The sequence below is a fragment of the Pseudorasbora parva genome, chromosome 12, assembly GCF_024679245.1.
Source record: "Pseudorasbora parva isolate DD20220531a chromosome 12, ASM2467924v1, whole genome shotgun sequence".
NCBI classification, from domain to species: Eukaryota; Metazoa; Chordata; class Actinopteri; order Cypriniformes; family Gobionidae; genus Pseudorasbora; species Pseudorasbora parva.
Genome location: NC_090183.1, coordinates 28,035,920 through 28,061,279, shown reverse-complemented (window position 1 = coordinate 28,061,279; position 25,360 = coordinate 28,035,920). Strand labels below are relative to the sequence as shown.

At 36.7% G+C, this 25,360-nt stretch overlaps 1 protein-coding gene across 2 annotated transcripts in view; it reads left to right on the top strand.

Annotated features, from left to right (window-relative positions):
• Positions 1-25,360, top strand: part of tmem131 (transmembrane protein 131) — a 54,393-nt gene that overhangs the window by 19,646 nt on the left and 9,387 nt on the right. For both annotated transcript variants that reach the window (XM_067459678.1, XM_067459677.1), the window contains exons 3-24: positions 301-341; positions 2,660-2,728; positions 3,777-3,897; positions 5,327-5,443; positions 5,537-5,659; positions 12,726-12,806; positions 12,912-13,062; positions 13,142-13,198; positions 13,290-13,351; positions 13,874-13,982; positions 14,433-14,541; positions 14,626-14,779; positions 14,860-15,030; positions 15,161-15,271; positions 15,430-15,564; positions 18,974-19,078; positions 21,465-21,551; positions 21,920-22,072; positions 22,256-22,331; positions 22,439-22,553; positions 22,644-22,782; positions 22,949-23,058. In XM_067459678.1, coding sequence (XP_067315779.1) covers positions 301-341; positions 2,660-2,728; positions 3,777-3,897; positions 5,327-5,443; positions 5,537-5,659; positions 12,726-12,806; positions 12,912-13,062; positions 13,142-13,198; positions 13,290-13,351; positions 13,874-13,982; positions 14,433-14,541; positions 14,626-14,779; positions 14,860-15,030; positions 15,161-15,271; positions 15,430-15,564; positions 18,974-19,078; positions 21,465-21,551; positions 21,920-22,072; positions 22,256-22,331; positions 22,439-22,553; positions 22,644-22,782; positions 22,949-23,058 — 2,396 coding nt within the window. The remainder of the gene's footprint in view (positions 1-300; positions 342-2,659; positions 2,729-3,776; positions 3,898-5,326; positions 5,444-5,536; positions 5,660-12,725; positions 12,807-12,911; positions 13,063-13,141; positions 13,199-13,289; positions 13,352-13,873; positions 13,983-14,432; positions 14,542-14,625; positions 14,780-14,859; positions 15,031-15,160; positions 15,272-15,429; positions 15,565-18,973; positions 19,079-21,464; positions 21,552-21,919; positions 22,073-22,255; positions 22,332-22,438; positions 22,554-22,643; positions 22,783-22,948; positions 23,059-25,360) is intronic.

The window sequence follows — 25,360 nt, the reverse complement described above, 5'->3', positions numbered from 1 at the left end:
GGTTTATAAATAGCCCAAACCATACTCCCCAGTCCCCATCCGGCTGTTTTCATTTTAGCCCTACAGAAATGAATCTCAGTGAGAACATTTCCATAACCGTCTTTTGAGAGTCTAACACTCACTCAGTGTACACAAACAATAGCCCATACATATAGCAAGATCCTTGTCCAACGTTTAGACTTTAACACTTGTTTGACCTAGACCTTATGTCTTTATAACCTGCTTTGCCTCTGCTTTGGTTGTCTTGTATATTAGTACCATAACTTTTAGATGCTAATTATGTTTCTTTTCTTCCTACAGACAGAGTCTGATATTGATCTTAGCTCATATCGTCAAAAAAGGTAAGGTTATACTATTTCCACACACACACACACACACAGATTTTCTTTCTGCTTTACTTTGTGCATGCTTGGCCAGAGCCAGCATGTGGTTTATATTAGACTGTCCAAGAAACTTTTGTTTGGTACTTAACGAGACATGTGAACTTGACATTCCCACTAAACGATGACATGTTCCTGTGCTCGAAGAAAAACAATTAAGCAACAAATACAAGCTGTCATTTCATTGGACTGCCTTCGCATTTCAAATAATTTAGTCTGATTCAGATATACTCTTGGCAGTCATTGGCATTCATTAAGTTGTTGTGGATGAATCAATGGATGACTGAACTGTCTTTGTGACATTTTAAGCACTTCATTGATTTTGCTTTGTAGATCACAATTCAGATAATTATCAAGTAATTCCATCCTTTGTGAATAACTCTCATATTGAGTTTATGAAGAGTTACTCAACAATGTCCTTTAACTTTGTAGGCAGAGGAACAAGTCAAAGACTGAAAAGTTAGTTCTCTTAAAATCCAGAAGAATTTTGATATTCACAACCCTTCTTAAATGTTTTTTTTACAGGTGTGTTTTAATATAATTCCAGTATATCAACTTTGTGTACTAGTTGGCCTATTTGTTTGCTCAACCAATCAAAGCTTTCCAGCTCAAGGGATAGGCCAACCTACTCTGCTGTATATGCTGGCGGTGGCTGATTTTCATTGGCTGATTGTCTGTTATGACTTGTCATCTCAGCTGCAAGAGGACACCCCCCTCAACTGACACCATCAGAATGTCGTATATGGTTTAGCATGCATGCCAAGTGTGTAGTGCAAGAAGAAAATGAGGAAGCAAGCAAACCTTGTTGGTGTTTTTATATATATATATATATATATATATATATATATATATATATATATATATATATATATATATATATATATATATATATATATATATATATATATATATATATATATATATATGTATATATATGTATATGTATATGTATATGTGTGTGTGTCTGTAGCTTTGCGGCCTAGTGCTAATGAACGTGGTGTTTTTCTTTTATGTTTATAGTTAGACAGCTTTTTTTGTTGTGTTATCTGATCTAATAGTGAACTTTGTGTCTACTTCTAGTGGTGTTTTTATTGCTGCTCCTGTTTTTTTGTGTGTTTTTTTTTTTAAGCACACCAACACACACACTGCAGTTGGAAAGTGGTTGTCACTACTGAGTTAGGGACTTTGTCACAGCTATTTTTCGTTCTGTGGTGTGCGCCGCCAGACCAGTCAGCCTAGTTCATACCTTTTGGCACTTTATACATGAAGAATATCTCTGATCACATCCCACAGAAACATTGCATGACACATTGATATGTTTTATGCGTCTTTAAAGTTGCAGATTAATCTGTTGGCATTGTAGTTATTGCACCCTCTACTCTTTTCTAGTTCATTTTGGCTAAACTCTGTAGCCAGAGGTCATGCTGACATTGTTTATTTAAATAAAGCTTTAAAATCATCTGCATTTTAGTTAGTGTTTGTTATCTGTGCACAAGCTGCAGACTGCAGTTGAGAGATTTAAAAGATACAGGCTGTATTTCACTCAAACACATTGCTTTGCAACTTGACGTGTCACTTTCTGTTATTCCACTAGTATGCCTCTAGTCTTGCTACAGAGAGACATTTTTGTTGTTGTAGGTTAACATAATTTAATATATTTTTTTACACATGCTCTTTGAATTGTCAACTTAATTAAGCTACAGTTCATGCTTCATTACAACATGCTAATAACCAGATTCTCAAAGAAAAATAAATGCTTATCAGTTCAAAACAATGATATTTTAGGCCACATTAGTAGGGCCCACCCTAAAATCATTGCTATCTGACCCGAGGGACCATATCATTTATCATAGATTTATTTTACTGTTTAGTCTTCTTCTGCCAACTGCAAAATATTTGCAAAAAATTAGCAGAGCAGTGTTAAATGAAATATGGTACAATGGGGAGGGGGTTATAGTGATATGTGTTATATGTGAAAAAAAATGTGTGAATGTGTTTTGGTTTTGAGTCGAATGCTTTCCAGTGGAAGGATGTTTCACCTTAGTGGGCTCCTGAACTTTAATGTTTGGTGTAAACTTGATGCTTCCATGCCAGACAAAGACTATTTGTTACTGTGTGTAAGTCTGGGTGTATCTTTCTCTTTGCCTGAAGGGAAATAGAGGCGTCATTTGATCCTCAACAGGCCATGTTGTGGTGTGAAAAAAAGCACATTGTATTACAAAAACCGGTGTCTCTTACTGTGTCCCCCTTATTTATAGTGTGTCCCCTTTCTCTTGCAGTGCATCCTCTCAGCGGGGGAACAGTAGACCCATACGCTTTGAGCCTCCAATGCTGGACTTTCATGAACAGTAAGGCAACTCTCAAGTAGTTGACATGACTTTTAAAGCAGTGACAGCACAGTCATACAGTATCACATGATATTGAAATCTAAATTGATATCTAAAACACATTTTATCTATCATTAGGTAACAATGCATGAATATTTATAACAAGCCACTATTTATATAAATGATGGAAAAATGTATATCATATATCAAGCTTGATATATTGTATATAAAACAAACTAACTGTACACTGATTACATTATTTCAATTAGGTAAATTAATCTAAGTAATAGCTAAGCTCAGGTCATTATTTAGTGGCATGGGTGGCAACAACCATCCCTGCCCATTAGTTTTATTAGCTCACTACCAAATCAGGTGATCTCTGCAGCCTATGACTCAAAGTACATTCCAATCGTAAGTGATCATTTATAGATCTGTTCAATTTGTAGTCTTGAAGTAAAATGGCTTTTTACACATGCAGTTTGGAATGCACTCTCTGTCTGTTGTAAAACAAGATTCCTATATTATCCTCACAAATATGGGTATATGAGATTTTCTGCCGGTGTTCTACCAGATACCTTACTTCACTCCCCCTTTTGCATTATTTTATGCTAAGTTCGAAGTCTCTTTTATTTTCTATGGTGTCCTTGTACAGCATTGATCAGGACAGTCCCTCTTTTACCAGCAGCAAGCAATAGAACCTCTGATAAATTCATAGCTCACCCTGTGTCTTGTGTTTTAATGTCATACTGATAGCATGTTTGACCAAACCGTTCATTTATCCGTAATTCGTTGTTTAACATTTAACAACAATTATTTGTTGTGATTCTATCAAAACAAATTGTTATTTATCTAAATTGATTTTGTTCATATATGTGTGTGTGTGCATAAGATGATTAATAGAAATTAGCCACCTCAAATTATGAAAAATTTATTTTTAGTTTACCTGATTCTAATTTTATTTAGCATTCTGTGGTATTTTTTTGATAGGTTAAATCAATGATTGACAAAAAAGTTTGTATGTACCAAACTCTTCTGACCTTTTCCTAAATGCTTTTGTCTCTATCCCTAGGCCAGTTGGAATGCCAAAAATGGAAAAAGTTTACTTACACAATCCAAGTTCAGAAGAAATAAGTTTAATATCAATATCAGCAACAACATCACATTTTCATGCATCCTTTTTTCAGAATAGGGTAAGTATAATATATATATATATATTTTATTTATTTATATATATTTAAATCATTGATAGTTATTACATACACTAGCATTCAAAATTTGGGTAAGAGAGATTTTTTTTTTTAAAGGAAATGAAAGTCTTTATTTAGAAAAGATGCATTCAATTAATCATGGCAAATCAAATAAATGCAGTTCTTTTGAGCTATCTATTCATCTAAGAATCTTGAAAAATATGTTTCCATAAACATATTTATCAACATTGATAATAAGAAATGTTTATTGAGCACCAAATTAGCATTAGAATTATTTCTGAAATATCACCTGACACAGTCTGTTGTAATGGCTGATTTATTTATCTATTTATTTCAGCATTTATTTCATGATATTACTGTTTTCCATGCATTTTTGGTCAAATAGATGCAGCCCTGGTTAGTCTAAGAGACCGTAAAAAAAAATCTTACTGATCATCTCAAACTTTTGAACAGTTGTATATTTACACAGAGAAACCCAAAGTGTGATCTACAAAGTACTTTAACTTCCTGTTTAAACTTGGCAAAACAAAAAAAGAACAGAAGAAATGTTGTTTTAGCTTATGTGCCAGCTGCTGTATTTGTGAGGTAAATGCCTCATCCTATTGTGTGGCACAGGACGTAACATAAATAAACTTCTGAGCTCACACCAAGGCTTGTCTGACAAAGACCTTAGTAGAGAGACACCTCCTTGCTTTGTATCATTTTGATGTGTAAAGGGAGTCATTGAATGTCACCTCATGTCAAGGAAACTGACCTCACCGAAGCTTCTAATTAAAGCTTTTTGTGTGTGTGTGTGTGTGTGTGTGTGTGTGTGTGTGTGTGTGTGTGTGTGTGTGTGTGTGTGTGTGTGTGTGTGTGTGTGTGTGTGCGCTCACACTCCAGGCGGTTATAAATTAAACACATCCCACCTGTTACTGACACCTGCATAAATCAGCTCCTCTCTGCCCTGGCTAATGGCTTGTGGCTGACCAGACTTTACATCAGCAGCTGTAAACTCTGTGTACTATTGGGTACCCAAGGTTACAATTTGTGTTAACATCCATTTCGGGCAATACATTTGAAATTGGACAGTGCTAACTAAATACAAGGGTAAACTGGGTCATAAGCAGAACCAGTTCAGAGGTGGTTTAAAATGCATGTGACCAAACCATGCTTGCATCCAGCTAAAAAAAAATCACATTTTTTTTTAGATTAAAATAAAATAAAAGTAATATAAATCTAAACTGAATGTGCCTATTATTTATTTATTTATTTATTATTTTAATAATTGTTTTATACTATTTTTATATTATATTTATTGCTCCTGCTGTTTTGCACTTTATCAACACAAGATGGTCTGACAGTATTGTATAGAGTGATGCATGTAATCTTGCATACTGCATATGTAATCCTTTCTATCATTTACTTACAGATAATTCCACCCGGAGGCAACACCTCATTTGATGTGGTGTTTCTAGCTCGAGTAGTAGGGAATGTAGAAAATACCTTATTTATTAACACATCGCATCATGGAGTGTTTACATACCAGGTACATTTCATATGCTGAATGTTGTTCTGCATTTGGTGTAGAGCTATTAATACATACATCTTTTGGACAGATTTGACTGTAGTTTGATTTTAGGTGTTTGGTGTGGGCATCCCCAATCCTTACAGACTCAGGCCCTTTGTAGGGGCCAGAGTTCCAGTAAATAGCAGCTTCTCTCCACTCATAAGCATCTTCAACCCACATAGTGAACCACTGCAGGTAAGTAAAACTCTTCTCTTCAGCTTAAGCCCCATTCACACCGCCAGAGACTTTTTTGCTGTCTGACACTAGTCTATGTTTCTGTGATGTTCTTGTGGGCGTTTCCAGTGCTGTTGCTCTATTTTTGGCAGACTGCACATCTGGCCGTTTCTTTAAAAAACACAATCAAAAGTGATATAAAAATATTATTCTAATTTGACCAGGAATTAGATTTATAAGACTTAAGAGTAAAACTGCTCTTGGAGAGTGTTATATAAACCACATTAGAGACTAGATTAAATATTGTTTGATCTATCAAACTTAACTCAGTAATGCTGTCAAATTTATTATATCCATGTAGTAGTAGAGGTGGGGGATAGCCTCAAAATTATATCACGATATTTCAAGAATATTTGAAATGACGATATAGAAAAAAATATATAGAACAAAGTTTTATTGGTTATTGCAGCTGGTAGACAGTAGCAGTGCAAACAAAATGAAGGGCATTGTCCATCTTTTTCCAATGACCTATACTGTCATTGATGAGAGAATATTTAATTCAACGTGTAAATCTATTGTCATAAGGTGGCAGCAGCATCAGCAACACAGCATGAGTCAAATGAAAACAAATTTGGCCCTGTTCACACCGCAGGTCCTAATGCTCAATTCTGATATTTTGCTCAGATCTGATTTTTTGTTTGGCTGTTCACATTACCTTTTAAAATGTGGCCTAAATCTGATTCCAGTGTGAACTGTTTGAGGTTTTAAACTAACCCGCATGTGCAAAAGAACAATATCAATGACATCAGACGCAGCACGCTGTTGCACTAAAGTTTGGGAGGTTATAGAGGAAGTAAGCATTTTCGCTTTTATTTAAACATGTTTGTGTAATGGAAGCCATAACATCAAAGAGCAGGTGCTGAAGAGGAGAAGAACGAAAAGAAGGAGAGCAAAATTGGTTATTTTGCCTTTTGTCACATTCCTTTGACACTGAAGCCACGTTCTTCTGTGTCCCCGTTCTTTCATTTCGTGCGCTTTCAAAAACGGAGCGGTTACGGTAGGATCCTTCTAGTTTAGCTTGAATTTAAGTATCTCCCCATATATTAAATAGGTCTAACACCTCACTCTCCCTCCATTGACTTGCTCCATTGTTGTTCTCCATATCTAGTCATGTTTTTAATGTTACTGTCTGTGTATGTTGTGTGTAGGGCTAACTCGCCGGTGCATAATTGTGACAAATGTCGACATAGATTGATGTAAAAGACGCATCAAATCTGCATCAAATTCGCTTTGGTTGTTCATACTTTGGCCGCATTGAAAAAAATCAGATCTGGGCCTGATTCAGGACCACATGCATATGTGGTCTAAATCTGATTTGAAAAAATCAGATCTGGGCCAGATTTGAGTGTTCACACTACCTCTGAAGAAGTCTGACCTGGTCACTTGACCCCCAAAAAAATCAGATTTGGGACACTTTTGCCTGCAGTGTGAACGGGGCCTTTGACCAAAAAAAGTAGTTTTGATACAAGTTATTAGTGTTTTCACTAGAAATCTTAAGTCAAACTATAACAACATTTTAGTTTAACAGTATCTAAAGCAATTTAAGTGTGCAATAAAATTGTTTAATGCACAGATGAATCATCGTTCTATATAATTGAGTTGTTTTCATTATGAAGCACGCATGTGCATATACGCACGCATGTTACTAGCATGCAGAGAGAAGAGATCGCGCTGTGGATTCAGGAGCACAAAAACGTATCAACGCCGCCGCGCGACTTTAAGCAAGAAAATAGCTAAGCTACTGGATCACTACATTATATTTATCTGCAATGATGGGGTTACATCGCTATTTTAAACTGTTAAATGTCACCCCCATGTTTGAAAATATACTTGAAAATTCACTATCCAAACTTAAATGGTTGCAATTCAAGAATGCTTTGGAATATAGACATACGTTTCGGTGGTCGAATCAGGCTCCGCATATCGATGCATCGAATCTTCGACTATTCGGGGTCACCCCCAATATATATATTATAATTTCAAATTTGTGATATTTGTATCTTTTAAAAAATGGCATTTCCCCCTTATCTTATTTAATATAGGCTATGCTTCAGGTTTCATTTTATATTGTTAATTTGATAAATACATTAAATTAAAATAAGACACTATAAGGGCTGTTACCAATCAAATTAAATAAGTTACACTGAAAAATAATAACTGCGTTAAATAATGTTTAGAGATTTGAAGTTTTGAGTAGACAAAAAAGAAATGTTGGAAAGAAACATTTAAACATGAAACTAAACCTCCAGTGGGTGGCAGCAGGTGGCCGTCTTAATGAGTCAGCCATTGAGTCGTTCATTCAAACGATTCATTCAAACACTGAATCGTTCAGTAACACTTGTTGCTGTGGGACGCGTTACAGTTCTGCAAATGAACGATTTTCGCTGCTTAAATAGAACAAAACACTCAATATTACATCTAAAATGTAAGTGATGTTAAGTGAATGGTAATTAATTGTTTATGGAGCTGTCATATGAAACGTGTCATTTTCAGTTGTGATGGTATTCAGGAAACAGCTTACACGCTCTAGTGTTGTAATTTCTCCCCGAGAGGCTGCACGAGCGTTAACAACGCAACCTTTTTATCGTCAGTTCATTATATATTATCATCCACTATAGATCCCGACTTGCACTAAATTAATGTGACAGCCCTAGTTTAAATACAATAATACAATGCACCAAAAATGTATACAGCTCTGGAAAAAATTAAGAGACCACTTAACATTGAGAAAAATCTGAAATTTTCAAACAGATTAAAGTGCTAAAGAATTAGGCTATAAAGAACAACAGGTAACTAATTACAATAAGGTCTCATTATTTAATGCATTAAATAAGATTGAGCAATACATTTGTTACAGAAAGTATAATATTTTTGGTATTGTTAGTTAAGAAATACAGATCATTATTTTTTTATTTTATTTAATTTTTAATAATCAAAATAAATAGCCTATTAAGTCTTTAAGTATTAAGTATTTGGTGCTGTGATGAACAAAATTGAGATTACAAAAACAAATGGCTGTTTTAAAAAACTTTACTAGCGCGGTTACTTTTGTTTGCAGGGTTTCCGGGGTAACCGCTGCATTCTGCAGTTCATCAGCGCCCTCTGCTGTCATTGAGCGCATAGATATGTAGGATTGAGCGTGCTCTTCATTCAGCGCATCTCCTTCACTCGTTCTTGTGCTTCTCATTTACATCTGAACGCGTGTCCTTTTGACGCAGAATACAGCGGTGTTGAGCATTTATACGGTTGATGGGCAAAGTATTCTTGAGTGCATTATAAAAAATGTAATAATTGTTAATAAATTATTTACAATATTTTGAAGTGCCCACGATAACAATATTGTGCATATTCATTATCGTGATATATCGCATTTGCTCTCACTTTGCGGAAAAAAATATCGGGATATATATATCGTGTATCGATATTCAGTCTAAATATATCGGGATATGACCTTTTGTCCATATCGCCCAGCTCTACTACTTTATCTCTGTGTCTGATTTAAAGGTGGCAGAATGCTGGATCTAACAAAAAAAATGTAAACATTAAAATAACCATCAATGTTACCCTTCCGGTGAAATATTGTGCTGCAAACATCAATAAAACCTTTAAAGGGGGGGTGAAACACTCAGTTTCAGTCAATCCAGGGTATCCGCGGGGTCTTGAAAAGTCTTAAAAGGTGATAAATCAATTTTGGGAAAATTAAGACCCTTATAAAGTATTAAAAAGTCTTATCACGGCTTTATAAAGTCTTAAATTTTGAAAGTATTTTGTTCAATCTTTGTCAAAAGAGTTTGACTCCAAAAAGTATTTTATGAATATATTTCTTTTCATCCCCATAAGTATTAAAAAACAACGGGGCTCTCAATCTGAGATCGGTTCGGAGTGCGCGCGCCAGGGATGGACATTAGCACCGCCACCTGCCAAATGCGGCTGATTTTGAGTTGTGGCGGGTAAACTCACTTCACCTACCGAGCATACTGTTCACCTCTTTGTAAACTTTGTTTAATGCACGCGAGTGCTGCCGTATGTGCGCATATGACCAGTCGTATTCTCCGTCATCACTCGGGTGAAGATGCGCTGTGAGAAGATCTGACGCTGTGCATCATCAGAGAGCGCGCAAATATTGAGTTCTCTTTCAAGTCTTGCGCTTAAACGGACAAACTCACACAAGAAGTATGTCAACATGTCCATCTTGATGAGTATCCTAGCAGACATAGTCTGAATATGCCTTAAGTGAACTGTATAGTATGCACAGTCGAGAAAGACGAGCATATCCCTGCATCAGGTCTTAAAGGCGCAGTAGCCTTTACTGCTGCCTGAGTTATGTCCTTATATTTAGTTTGACATTAAACAATGCTCTTGATTGAATAACTTTTGTAAGTTTAATAAGGATTAATCTTTCATTTAAACAGTTAAATATGCAGTTATTTTACATTTGATTACTTTATTCAATTTCTGTACCTTTCTGCAGGCCAATAGGCATGTGCATTATTATTTAATGTACACATGAGTGAGGTCGAGTTAAACATTTTAGTTTGAATTTTAGTTTTCGGTTTTCGGCTTTGGTTTCGGCCAAGAATTTTGATTTCGGTGCTTCCCAATCCCTACTGACAATGTTCTGCTCGTATGTTGTCAGGACGCTTCAAAGATGCCAAAACGAATAGTTTCATTCTTGGGACTAAAAAACATAAAAATGGAAGCCATAAAAGACCACAAATCATCGTGAAAATGTCAAAATGAAATTTCAAAATTTCACTGAGACTTGAGATTAAATAAACTGCTTAATTATTGTAGAGCTTGTAGTATTCATTTTCACATGCAGTTACACATTGTCAGTTAAAAACAAAAAAGTGGCTGGTAAAAACATTGAGTGGTAGACTTTGAAAAAAGTTAATTTCCGTCCCTGGCGAGCGCTGTCTCAGTGACGTCATGTATTTTGCGAAATGCGCAGTTAGGTAATGTCGCCCTCCATACGTTGCAAAACAGATATGCAATATAAACAATACAAAATTGGCCTAGGATAGAGATTTTAAGTCTACATTCGACTACAGCTGTTTATTAAAGGTTTGTTACCGATTAGAACTTGAAGTGCGATGAGGTCTTAAAATATTTTGAAAAGGTCTTTAAAAAGTCTTAAAAAGGTATTGAATTTAACTTCAGGATTCCTGCATATACCCTGCAATCTCATGTCAATCTTGAGTACCTTTAGAGTAGTATTGCATCCTTCATATCTCCGAAAAGTCTTTAGTTTTATCAAATTTATAAAAGAAATATAGGCTGTACCGAGTCTTTCCGGAAAAAACCGAGCGCCTGGAGGCGTATCGAGTGGGCGGAGCTAAAGAATAACAAGCGCGCAAAGCGGTGAAGTCCTCAAGCGTGGAGAAACCCAATGGCTTTCTCAGCTAATACAGATAATGATCCAGAATCAAATCTGAGGGAGAAATAAATTGAACAGGAGAAACAGCAACATCAGGACGTCCGTCTCTGTGGTATGTAAGTTGCTGTATTTAATGGCCTCTCCACATTTCTGTGTGTTTACTCGCAGTGTATGAGGACATGATTCGGTTTATGGACTATTGTATGCGACTAGACCTTAGAAGTAGCAAGCAAAACGGTTTTGCACGTCAGAATACTGTAACGTTATACAGAGAACAACAATGGAGTAACCGTTAGCGCATTTGAATGACGAAGCACGCGATCGTGTCGTTTACTGATGTTTACTCATGCGTCTGTAGCCAAAAGCAGAGACATTTGAAGTAGTTTAAGTTAACTCACCGGCTGCTTCCAAAGCAGGACCGAAGCTTTATCGCTGGGACTGCTCCGTCAAAAACACACTTCTTTGGTATGATTTGGTAAAGTCCTGACAGCAGTGGCGTGTAAATCCATTTTGAGAAGCAACTGAAACGATGTTGTGAAGCTTCCCGTCATTTCTGCGTTCAAATCGGTTCAAATGTAGCGCTGCCTTCCCGGAATGCTGTGCTGAAGCGTTGAAGTCGCTCGACGTCACCCATAGGAATAAAGAGAAGCGCGGCGCCACATAAGTGTTCACGGACGACTGGATCTGCATCTGAGAGACTGTTTACGGCGTGCTCTAGTCACGCGCGCGCGCACCCTACCGGGAGAAGAGCCCGTACAGCCCATACAAGGACCTTCCGCTCTTATTAACGTCAAGTAGACCCATACTCGAAAAAAACTCGCCGAAACTTGTGAGAAACCGGAAGGAGTATTTTTGACACAGAAATACTCCATCAAACGTCCAACATTAGTTTTTGAAACTTTGTCTATGTTTATGATGGGAATCGAAGTCTTTAACAGTGTAAAAAGCTCAGTATGCATGAAACAGCATTTCACCCCCCCTTTAAGTTGTCAATGTTTTGCCAGTTGTCAAGAGGGCTGACCTCTTGTAACCATGTAAGCTCCCTTTTAGGTATTAAATCGTCATTGGAGGCTGACATGCTGCTCTTTGTGCATAATCTAACAGGTGTTGTTGTTGTGCGCGCTAGGGAAAGTAAATGTGCCATACGTCATCGCGTTGCTATATCATTGATATCGTAATGTGACATTTTTTATCATGTCAAAATTTATACCGGTATTGTCGTGGACTATACGATATGGCACACCCCTAGCCTAGTGGTTAGTCAAATCATATAAAACAGTGAAATCGCTCCAGAACTCTGTGGTATCTTGCCTGCACTCATGACGTGAGCTCCACCAACAGTCTACTCCTATTTGTTGTCGCTTGTAAAATGCGCTTCTCATTTGAGTTGAAATTTCTGAACTTTTGTTGCATGTCTCGTCACTTGACTCACCTACATTCTGTCGCCAGTGGTCACTGTCACTCGTGTCGCATGAAGTCACGGGTGCTATTAAAAAGAATTGAATTATGTCGCTTCGTCACTGCCTTTTGCTGACGATGTGAACTTTAGTGGGTGGGCTTTAGTGTAGTGCTCCTATTATGTTTTCCTTTGCCAGTGGGCCGTTTTGGTAGCTTTGTCATTGTCTTCACATGGTATTTGTTTGGTTTCAGGTTGTAGAGATGTACACTAGTGGAGGAGACCTACATTTAGAGCTGCCTACAGGACAGCAGGGTGGCACCAAAAAATTATGGGTGAGCGTAACTTTTTGTTCACACTTTAGTGGGATCATTATTTTAAATCAGTTGTGGTAAAAAAAAAAAAATTCTTTCACACGCTACATTTTTTGCGTTCTAAAGGAGATTGCTCCATTCGAGACCAAGGGTGTGATGAGAGCCAGCTTCTCCTCACGAGATGCTGACAACCACACAGCCTTCATAAGAATTAAAACAAATGCGTCCAATGAGGACGAGTTTATCATCCTCCCTGTGGAGGTTGAAGTCACCACAGGTCAGTTCAAATCACCTTTTCTGACACCATCTGTTTAATATTATTTCAGCCCTGACTTATGTTTTGTGCATCTTCCCAGCACCTGGTATATATTCCTCTACAGAGATGCTGGACTTTGGTACGCTTCGATCGCAAGGTGTGCATTTTTCCACTAGATTTGATGGCAGTTTGCTAGAAACGGCAAAAGGAAAAGTGTAACCCTTCTCGGTGTCTTTTCCTTTTTACAGATCGACCAAAACAACTGAATTTGCATCTGTTAAATTCAGGAGCGAAAGATGTATCGATCATGGTAATGTATATGTCTTATTTACATGGCTTATTTGTACACTCCCGTTCAAAATGTATGGGTCAGTCAGATTTTTATAATGTTTTTTGAAATATGCTCACCAAGTGTTTATTTAATTCAACAAATGCGGTATAAACAGTAATATTTAAAAAAGTATTCCAGTTGAAAATTTAAGGTGAAATTTATTTTATTGCAAAGCTACAGAAATCATTGTAATATGCTTATTTGGCACTTCTTATTTTTATTTGTTGAAAAAACTGTAATACACCTTTTTTGAGGATTCTTTGATGAATAGAATGTTTAAAATAGCATTCATTTGAAATGGAAATCTGGAAACAAATGATTTTACTGGAATTTGATCCGTTTATTGCTTCCTTGCCTAACTAAAGTATTAATTTCTTTAGAAGAAAAAAAATCTTACTGACCATAAACTTTTAAATTGTAGTGCAAGTCAGGCAAGATATTTGATTCAGCTAGTGAATTAAATATCTTTTCTAAAACTCTGAATGTGCTTGTGTTGTATAGAGTGTTAGGCCAACTCCATCGAATGAAGCTGTTGCAGTTGAGTTCAAGCAAATTACACTAAAAGCTGGAGAGAGCCGATATACCAAAGTTGCAAGTATTAGTTTTGATGGTAAGTGCCGTTCTTTTTAGAGGTATCATTAGGAAGGCATGTGGCCTTTGTCCTCATATAGATTCACTCATCATCTGCATCTCTGTATTGATTTGATGATAATCCCAGTCAGTAAACTGATTTTTCTTTTTTTTTCTTTAAAAGTTTAAGTTTAAAGATCAGAACGTTGAAGCATCTGTTGTTTGAAATCTGTAATGATCACGTGGATATTGATTAAAAACTATTTTTGATATAGAAAATGGCTAAAAATAATAGTGCATATTCTGTATGGACCTAATAATAACTTAATCAGAACAAGATCAGAGCCAGTCTTTTTACAATGTTACCAGTGCTTTTTTTATTCTCATGAAATTGTTTATTTTAGACATTTGTATTCATTGTTTTACATTTAAACAGATTTGTTTACAGATATAACTTGTTTACAGATGTTTTTTTCCCTCTATATTCCAGCTTCAAAAGCAAGAAGATCAGACCAGTTTTCTGGAAAAATAACAGTGAAGGCAAAAGAGAAAAGCTATTCAAAACTTGAAATCCCTTACCAAGCTGAAGTTTTAGAAGGGTAAGAATTCCTGACCAGCAATTTTTTTTTTTTTTTTTACAGTTTTGTAATTATTTACAATGTATTTATGTTCACCAATTCTAGGTACCTGGGCTTCGACCACACAGCCACCCTGTTCCACATTAGAGACAGCCCTGTAGATCCAGTGGACAGGCCCATCTACCTCACTAATACTTTCAACTTTGCCATACGCATCCACAATGTGTCCCTTCCCGAAGAAGCCAAGACCATGTTCAATGTAAGCAATTTTTCTTGAATACATATTTTTGTCATTAGAAAACTTGTTAAAGTAAAATGTTGTTGTTGTTTTTTTTACAGGTGCATAATTTCAGCACACCAGTTCTTATCCCTCCCCATGAGTCCCGCTACATTTTCTCCCTTCTGTTTCGACCAGTACGGCCCTCCATCCACATCGACAGCAACATTCTCCTCATCACCAATGCTTCTAAATTTCACCTGCCAGTCAGGGCCTACACAGGCTTCTTGGAGGTACATTAAGAACATCTTACACATGACAAACTGTCACTAATGTAACCTAAATCTGAATTTAAAATGTTGTGAATAAATTTGGTTTCATTTTAGAGATTATATGATTTGTCTTTGCTTTCTTATTTAACAGCCCATTGTTCTTCCTCCCTGTCTTCGAGAGCATATCTTAGACTTTGGTGTCCTTAGTGCCACAGACACCAGCAGTTTGGTGTTTGTGGTGGTCAACAGCAACCCAATTGAGGTGCGAGGTCATCATGTTCAGTACTTTGTCACATTTTGTCATTTGGATAAGAATAGCAGTTCTCTTTTAAACTTTCAAGACATTACTGGAGTGAGCAGTAATGTCGATATGGCTTTTTCTCTATGAACACATGTTCAGGGATTTCTTTGTGCTTACAGTTGGAGATAAAGTCATGGTTGGTGACAGGAGACAGTCTGTCATTGGAGTTGCTTAACACAGAAAGAGGGAACAGAAGTATAGCACTGAGCAGAATTCAAGAGCTGCAGAACACATCCGCTGCCCAATACAAAACCGTAAGAGTTCAGTCTTTATCACTCCTTTACTGTCCATTACCAAAACTAGTGTTAAAATCATTACAGAATAATTTTCTCTGCAATAGACAGAATTTTAGAGCCCAAGTTGTATTTTTGCTGGAATATTTATTAACCAAGATGAATATCCCTGTATTATATATTAAAAACATGTAAAATTTAATTGTATAGGTTAAAATGTTTTGTAAAGTGGAAAGTGTGAATTCAGGAAAAGCTGTGCTAGTGGTTGTAACAGTGATACTGATACCGTTACGCAATACGATCCTTAAAGTTTTTTGAAATAATTTGACTACATTAAAAGATTCTGAATGTTTATCAAGACTTAACTGATATTATAATAACTTATATTTAACATGACATAACTGTGCAATAGCACACTAGTAAATAATATTTATTAATTCGTTCATATTTTTATTTAAAATATAATTTCCCCCCAACTAATCAACTTAACGCCTGAAATGATACACTCTCCTACACTAAATATTGATGAACAATTTTTTTTTTGTACCTTCTCTGCTATATAAATATTTTGTGGTCTTTGTCATTGAAAATATTTCAGATTTTAAAGATTGGAGAAACAGCTGATAACCAAATAGAGCCTTACATGGCTATCTCAGATTGGATTATATCTGCAGGCAGTCATATGACTTCCGGTGGAATCTTTGCATGTCCGTACTTGTGGTAAAATTGCAGAAGTTTTGCAAGATTTGTGGTTTTGGGGTACTGCAAGCACAGAAGTTTTTTTTTAAAGACCCAAAATACCAAAATAAGGTAGTTAGACTTGTCTTTTATGCAGGTCCTTCTCAAAGAATTAGCATCATGAAAACCCAAAATTCCCATCTCAAAAAATTTGCATATTTCATCTGACCAATAAAAGTGTTTTTATTACAAAAAAAAGTTAACATAATGAACATAATTCAAATAATTATGTTCAGTTATACACTCAATACTTGGTCGGGAATCCTTTTGCAGAAATGACTGCTTCAATGTGGCGTGGCATGAAGGCAATCAGCCTGTGGCACTGCTGAGGTGTTCTGGAGGCCCAGGATGCTTCTATAGCGGCCTTAAGCTCATCCAGAGTGTTGGGTCTTGAACTCTCAACTTTCTCTTCACAATATCCCACAGATTCTCTCTGGGGTTCAGGTCAGGAGAGTTGGCAGGCCAGTTGAGCACAGTAATACCATGGTCAGTAAACCATTTACCAGTGGTTTTGGCACTGTGAGGAGGTACCAGGTCGTGCTGAAAAACTAAATCTTCATGCTTCCATCTGCTGAAAAGCTTTATGGAGATGAAGTGCTCCAAAACCTCCTGATAGCTAGCTGCATTGACCCTGCCTTTGATAAAAACCCAGTGGACCAACACCAGCAGCTGACATGGCACCCCAGACCATCACTGACTGTGGGTACTTGACACTGGACTTAGGCATTTTGGCATTTCTTTCTCCCCAGTCTTCGGCACCTAGATTTCCGAATGACATGCAAAATTTGCTTTCATCCGAAAAAGTACTTTGGACCAATGAGCAACAGTCCAGTGCTGCTTCTCTGTAGCCCAAAGTGGCTTGACCTGGGGAATGCGGCACCTGTAGCCCATTTCCTGCACACGCCTGTGCACGATGGCTCTGGATGTTTCTACTCCAGACTCAGTCCACTGCTTCCGCAGGTCCCCCAAGTTCTGGAATCGGTCCTTCGCCACAATCTTCCTCAGGGTCCGGTCACCTCTTCTCGTTGTGCAGTGTTTTTTGCCACACTTTTTCCTTTCCAGAGACTTCCCACTGAGGTGCCTTGATACAGCCTATTCGTTCAGAAATTTCTTTCTGTGTCTTACCCTCTTGCTTGAGGGTGTCAATGATGACCTTCTGGACAGGGTCGCCAGTCTTACCCATGATTGCGGTTTTGATTAATGAACCAGGCTGGGAGTTTTTAAAAGACTAAGGAATCTTTTGCAGGTGTTTAGAGTTAATTAGTTTATTCAGATGATTAGGTTAATAGCTCGTTTAGAGAACCTTTTCATGATATGCTAATTTTTTTTAGATTTTTTTGAGGTTCTCATGAGCTGCATGCCAAAATCATCAGTATTAAAACAATAAAAGACCTGAAATATTTAAGTTGGTGTGCAATGAATCTAAAATATATGAAAGTTTAATTTTTATCATTACATTATGGAAAATAATGAACTATCACGGTATGCAAATTTTTTGAGAAGTGTGTGTCTGTGTGTAATATTATTGCCAGTACATTAAATGTAAATTGTATTATTCCATGTTGTGATATTCATAGGGCTGTCACACAATGTTCCAGCATTAATAATCAGTATAGAAGAAAACATGCTCATATTCATCTAATGAAGGAGGATTTATAAAGTTAACATTATTAAAAGAGTTCAAGTGTTCATATAATGTAAAGAAATTCCAGCATGTTCCTTGCCATGTTTTTCATATTTTAACAGTAAATATGAACATCAGGAAGGGTTTGTTCATAGAGGTGTGTTCCAGTATATATGTGCATTTGTTTAAAGGCCCTTTCACACCAGACGCTTAACGAAAAAGCGAAGCAGCGAATATTTAGCGTCTCAACCATTCACAGCAGCCGCGACACGAATTTGCGACATTTCAGAGCTCCAACATTCCAAAACATTTGCACCTTGACACTTTCACATTCAGTGAAGACAAGCTTTTGGGTGCAGAAGAAGGGTTTTGGGTGGACCCAGTCTTAAAAGAACAGAGATTCTGAATGGGAGTATGCTGATCTTGTACAGGAGCTAAAACTTTATCATGGCCGGTTCCGCATTTACTTTCGGAAGTCTCTGGGACAATTTAAGGAGCCCCTCCAGAGCCAGTAAAGTTAGTAGCGCATCTGACGAGACAAACCACACGCTCTAGGGAACCAATTGATCCGGAACAGCTTTTTCTAGTTGAGTCACTCACAATGTAAACATTTAAGTACCACAGTCATACTGATGGCAACACGTTCACTTTCCATAATCGCGGACCAAAAAAAAAAGAAAAATTAACTCAAAAGGTTGTTATTGCTGTCTGTAGCATACAGTGGGCAAACACAGCTGTAGCTGAACAGCTTTAACTAGAACAACAGCTGTAATCTCATGAGAAATGCAATACCTGGCAAAGATTAATGTAGATTGAATAGCTTGTGACATCAACTGGACAGTTCGTCACCTTTGTTTGCTTGTATGTGATTGGTTGAAGCTGTTTCTGTCGCCGCTAGAGTAAAAAAAAAAAAATCGACATTGAACCGGGGAAAAAAAATGCTTTTTTTCCCGCTGCAGCATATTTGCGGTTGGTGTGAAAGGACCCTAAGAAACGCAGATTGGTTACAGGACTTGTTTGTACGACTAGATGTTCATAACTTTATATTACATGTCTGTTTCTTCACAGGTAATTTTAGCCTCAGGCTATTACGCAGCTTTTAAAGTCACTTTGGTGGCTAAAGCTCTAGAGGGAGTTTATGATGGAGCCATACACATTACAACAGACTATGAGGTATGCGTTTCATCCAGAATATGTGGGTCTATATTACCTCTTTTCCACAAAACTGATGCTGGGTGTCGTGCCAAAGCTGATGCTTAGGCAGGGGATCTGTGAACTTAAATCAGTGAAAGTTAATAGTGTCATTAGCACTATTTGGATGGTAATTATTTCTCGTAGGGTCATAAGGTATTTTTATAATTTCAGGAGCTAGTCAGTGATTTGATTGCTGTCTGAATCCAGAATGTCAGTGTTTTACTCCCACCACCTGTGTAAAAATCCCCAGCCGAATGACCTACTGTTTTTTGACAAACCAAGGTTGCGTGGTAATTTAATTGCCGTCTGAATCCACATCTCTATATCATTTAAAAATTCAATGTTCATAACCTTTTCGACCACTGCAGTGTACCGTACATTTGCTGTTCGCTGTAATTTGCAGTAATTAAAGATCTATACTTTTATTACTGAAATGCTGGCAAGTATTTACAAGAGCAATATAGCAATATAAAATATTTAAATAATTGAATAATAATTAGGATGATATTCCTATTATTAAATTAAATATTAATTCTTATTATACCAAGCATATGACATTTAATTTACAGCATACAATCATGTTATTTACCACGTGAGCAGTGTGTTCCCAGGTGCGTAGGATCATACAACTTGCTCCTCCACCGTGAATAATTTACCATCCGAATGCATCAGTTTTATCACTGAAGTGGCATGCAAATATATTTTGCATGCCTGAATAGGGCTATTAAATCACAAAAACAAAACAAAAAAAGGCTGTTTTGTTGAGTATCCTCATAAATCTTAGAGTTATGTTAAATGAACATAAAGAGTGAGAAAACAGAATGTGTGTCAGATCCGTGCCATGTGTCGCAGCCTAAGAGACTTGTTGCTGTCTGTCATTAATGTTAATCAAACAGCAAAAGATCTTTTATTTTTTTTATGATTTACACAGTGAAGACTATTTTGTGTTTGATTACTTTATTCAAATTTCTGTATACTGCCTACCTGTTAGACCAGGGGTGTGAAATTCTGTTCCTGGGCTGCAGTCCAGGTTATTTTCATTATGCCCTTCACTCGCTAACTTCCCTCAGTCTCATTCACTGGGATGTGTCATTGCTTACATTGCTTGAGTGCCCACTACTGGAATCCAATATGGAGTTAATTTATTTATTCTTTCCCTTACAAAATGGTTTAATGCAGAATTCTATATGTATATAGGTGTGTTTTGGTTGTTTTAAATATTTTAAAAGATAATTAATATATCATGGAATTGTTTATGGTGGGGTAAATGAAACGCAATATACAGTGACTTCACAATGGTGTTGCATTGTGGTATATGAAGTTGCCTGAAGTGTACATATGAAGTAGACCTTGGGTTTTGACTTTTTAATTTGAGGGAGCGAGGGTCTGTCCATATAAACTTTCACTTTGTGAAGTGGATGAGGGAAACGTACTTCAAAATGGCGGGTAATATCAGCCGTTAGAGTGTGTGCCGATCTGCACTTCAAATTTTTGACCGGAAATAGTAAACCATCCGGGTATCTTTGGAATATAGTATACTACAGTTTGGGACATACTAATTATATTTTCGATTAATATGCTAATTGGGACGCAGGGTGTAGGTATATGTTTTGGAGCAGGGTTGGAACTAAACAGCAACAAAAAAAACCCTCTGTTAGACCTACCTTAAAATGTAAAAAGCACTGTTTACAAGGTTACATGGTTAAAAAAATAATTAGAACAAAAACTTTTTTGTGTGTGCATTTTGGCAGATCAGGTAAAAATCTGAACAAGCCAGACTGGGCATGTAGAAAAAAAACTTCGCATTGAGCCCTGATATATTAAAGCCACAGAAAAATGTGACATTTATTACAGTGGGTTTATGTGAAGATTGTTTGAAGTATTATATTTTTCAAAGCCTATTAGATATTAAAATTGTTAGTTTTCAATGATACTTAATGTTGGATGGCTATAATTAATGGGTAAAATTGAGAAAGTTTCAGTACTGCTTTCAGTGATACTGGCCTTCATTCATAGTGTCATTAAACAAATATTTGAAATGTATCATCTTTGTTATTTCTACATTATTCTGGAGATTTGCATACATACAAATAGGTCTGTAATATTACTTTCATTAATTTATAATGGGAACTTTCTAGATTTTTTTGAGAAATGTTTTGCTGTCTATATTATTCTGGATCCGGCCATTAATTGTTCCTGGTTTGAGACCAGCAGGTTTTAGGGCTTTTGTTAGGGGAGCAAAATGTGCAGAACAGTTTCATATCAAGCTCCTGCACCAGCTCTGGCACACTATAGGTGGAAAAGTGGCATAACAACACAATGACAACCATTGAGCAAATCTTTAGTTTATATGTGTCTCTTTCAGATATTGACTATCCCTGTAAAGGCTCTCATAGCAGTTGGAACATTAAGCTGTTCACCCAAGCAAATCATTCTCCCCCCTTCATTCCCGGTAAGTATTAAAAATCATCATCAAAAATAATTTGATGTAAATCCTCAGTGTCATTTTTAAAATTATAGTCATATCTTTTTGTCACCAGATTTATTTTTATTATAAGGTTTAAAATTACCTGTTCATTGAGATCTCAACGTAATAAAGACACTGCTATTGTACTTGTACATGTGAGCATGTGATTCATCCCTGCTTTTACCCTCAAGCACTGTTTGAACACCACTCCCTGTGTCCAGTGCCATGTGCTAACATGACCTGTTTTGCAAACCACTGTTATTTTTACAAGACAAGAGACCATTCATTAAGTTTCAGATCATTTTGAAAAGATTTTTCATCAGCTGTGCTTTTTCCCTGTGTTTTATATGTAGGGAAAAGTTGTTCACCAAGCTTTCAGCATACAGAGTTCATTCTCGCAGAAAGTAAGGCTTCAGCAAATTCGCTCTCTCACGGAGGACGTCCGGTTTTACTTCAAACGACTTCGCAATAACAAAGTGGAGTTGGAACCCAGACGAAAGTCCAAGGTGCCAGGCCTAATTACAACACTATAACGCTATACTGAATCGGCCCTGACTTAAATGCACCTGCCCACAGTTTGCTCAGTTTACTTTGTGCTATAACTACAATAATGCAATGTAGAATAATTTTGGATGAATCCGATGTTTTATATCTTAAGAATTTACTTTTGTTTTTTACTCCTATTCCAGATAGCAAACATTTATTTTGATGCCAGCTTGCAGTGTGGTGATCACTGTTATGTGGGATTACCGTTTGTATTGAAATGTATGCTTTCTTTAATATAAGTCTGTTTTTCAACAAAAAAAAACTATTGTTTTTGCATGTCTTTTCATTGAATACTTCTGAATACTGTGTGGGGGGTGTTTCTGCAGCGGAGTCCAGACCCCATGGTTTAGTTATGCAGGAGGACATGTGGGACGCTGATGTAGATCTACACCAGCGGCTCCTGAAAAGATGGCGAGAGCTCAAAGAGCAATCAGGCCTTGAGTGAGTCTGATACATCTTGCTTTAAACCAGATTTAGATAACCACACAATGGATGTATTGTATCTTTGATGTGATTCTCTTGTTTGTGAAGGGTTGAAGCTTTCTTCGAAGTGAACACAGATCTGCAGAAAAATGTGCAGGCCAAAATCTCAGCGCAGCTCACATGGCCCTCGCTGGTCAACTCATCACAACAGATCCATTTTCCTCTTACAAACACCAACAGCTCATCGGTGAGTGTATTCACACACCAATCATTTACAGAAGTCTGCACATACTCCTCTCCTTATGTGCCTAACTATTTAGTATCTTTATATTAATTTTTTCTAGCTACCAATAAGTAAGTACACTATAATTTTCATTGATGTGAAAAACATTGACCTGGACTTTCTTTTTAAGGAAGAAGAAGTGATTCTAGAAAACCCAGCCGATGTTCCAGTCTATGTCCAGGTTCTTCCTCTGGCTCTGTACCCAAATCCTTCCGTGTTCACAGGCAAACTTGCTGACAGGTAAGGCACTTCTTATATATGATCCCCATATATGATGACCCACTTCCTGAAATATAAAGTTATGTGTTTTCATGTAAGGAGACCTGTTTATACCGTCCAGGGCTCTATGAAGACAAATGCAAGAAGATGTGAAAGAGAACTCAATTCAGTACCCTGTCTGATCGTTTTCTGTTCACGCACATCTCAAGCGTGCACGCAGAAAGCTGCTTTTCAAACTGAATTGAGTTCCATTTGTCGTCTTAGTGCTCTTGAATGAACAAATAAACACAAAATTTAGTTTGAAATGCTTGGTCTTAGTGAGTATCCTCATAAACATTTGGTTTTGTGTCTTAAGTGAGAGAAAATTGGATATGTATCAGTATATTTAATCCGTGCATAAGTCTTGTTGACAGCAGCCTTAATATACCTGCTGCTGTATATATAATTTAATGTTAACCCTTTCGCACATATGATCACAATAGTGATCCACTGCTAAATTCAAATATGCTTTCGCAGATTTAGATTTTGTAAAATACACACTGATGTCTATAATAGTGGCAATAATAATCCTTTCCATTATAATTAGACAAATTTTATTCATATCAGATGCACATTATATAAGTAACTTTAAAGTTTCCTCTATTCTTCTCCCAGTTCACCAGCCATTTACTTTTATACATTTTGGGAGAAGTGGATGATTCGTCGTGTTGTAAATCTAATAAATCAGATTCTCTAAACTGCGGCACAAACTAAAATAGTGGCGCCCATTGTGCATATAGCTCAAACAACGCAATCATTATAAAGGTGTTTTAAAAAAACACATCCACTTGCCCATATTTGACAAACGGAATATCCGGTATTTCATGTTATAAAATAAAATGAAAGAAGCTCATCAGTCATACAGCACTATTGTTAATACGACGTGTCATGTGACAAGCAATGATGCATCACCATGGAAACATAGTGATACGTTATTTAGGCATCTATTATTTTAGAAAGATCATCTTTTTTTCCATGACGCGTCATGCTTTTCACGTGACACCGCAGCCACAATAGCGCTTTATGACAGATTTAGCCCTTTCATTTTTTTTATTCAAAATATTCATAAACTTGTTAACTATGTCATGAACTATCTGATATATTCTGATTGGCAAATATGTGTAAGTGAATATTTTGTCATTTAAACACCTTTATAATGATCTTGTTAGTTGATCTGTAATGCCCAGTAGATGTACTCATGTTAGTTTGCACCGCAGTTCAGAGACATTTATATTTAATCATTTAGCAGACGCTTTTATCCAAAGCGACTTACAAAAAAAAGAGAATCAGATCTATTGGATTTACATAACCTAAATGTATCCACTTCACATGAAATTGCATGAAAGTAAGTGGTATCTGATATGAATAAAATGAGTCGTCAAATTATAATGGAAAGGATTCATTTTGTTGTTTGCATCGATGCATTGCGACATGATCTGAGCGATTCTGTGTCGATGCAGTAATGGTCCATAATCGATAGCCTACCGACATTTCTCTGACATTCGTCACACACTTCTATAAACGTGCTAGCATAAAATGGTGATGAGAGGCAAAACACAAAAGCAAATATAAAAAAATGCACCCACTATTTTAACATTTAAAAGGTACAAGCGTTTATGTGTGCAAGGCTGTGTTCGTCCGAGTGTGCATGTGACTGCGAGGCTGTATGCATGTGCGTGCAAGTGTGTGTGCAAAGCTGGTGTGGGTGCGAGTGTATGAGCGTTATATTGTAACTTAAGTATAGTCTACTAGTTACTTGACAGTTGCATGTGCTTTATTAGCAGGGATGCCAACTAAATTAGCGTAAGACTTGCAAATGACTTTTCACACCTCTCACGCCACATCCATTTTCTCATGCATAGACCAATAGCAAAGCAAAGAGGACACTGACACCAACAGAAAACACAGATTACTTTTGATGTGAAACACATTCTCAGCTCTCAAATTGTCAAGTTTATTACAAAATGTAAACAATAAATACCATTTTGATGCTCTTAAATGTGACGTGACAGATCGCTGTACCTCAGTTCAAGCTGCACATTAACCGATCATCTCTTTCTTAACTGCTAGTTAATAGCAAATAAACGCTACTGAACATATGAAGATAGGTTGAAAAATATAGTACAACTTAACAAAATGTATTTGTCTCATGCACAATCGATCAATCAGTGTTTTTTCAGCCACAGAAAGAGGTCAATAAAGCAGCTGGAGAGCAATGTCACTTAACGTTTAATTTATCTTTTTCATTAAAAATCCCCGGATGTCCTTCAGAAAAAAGAGTAGG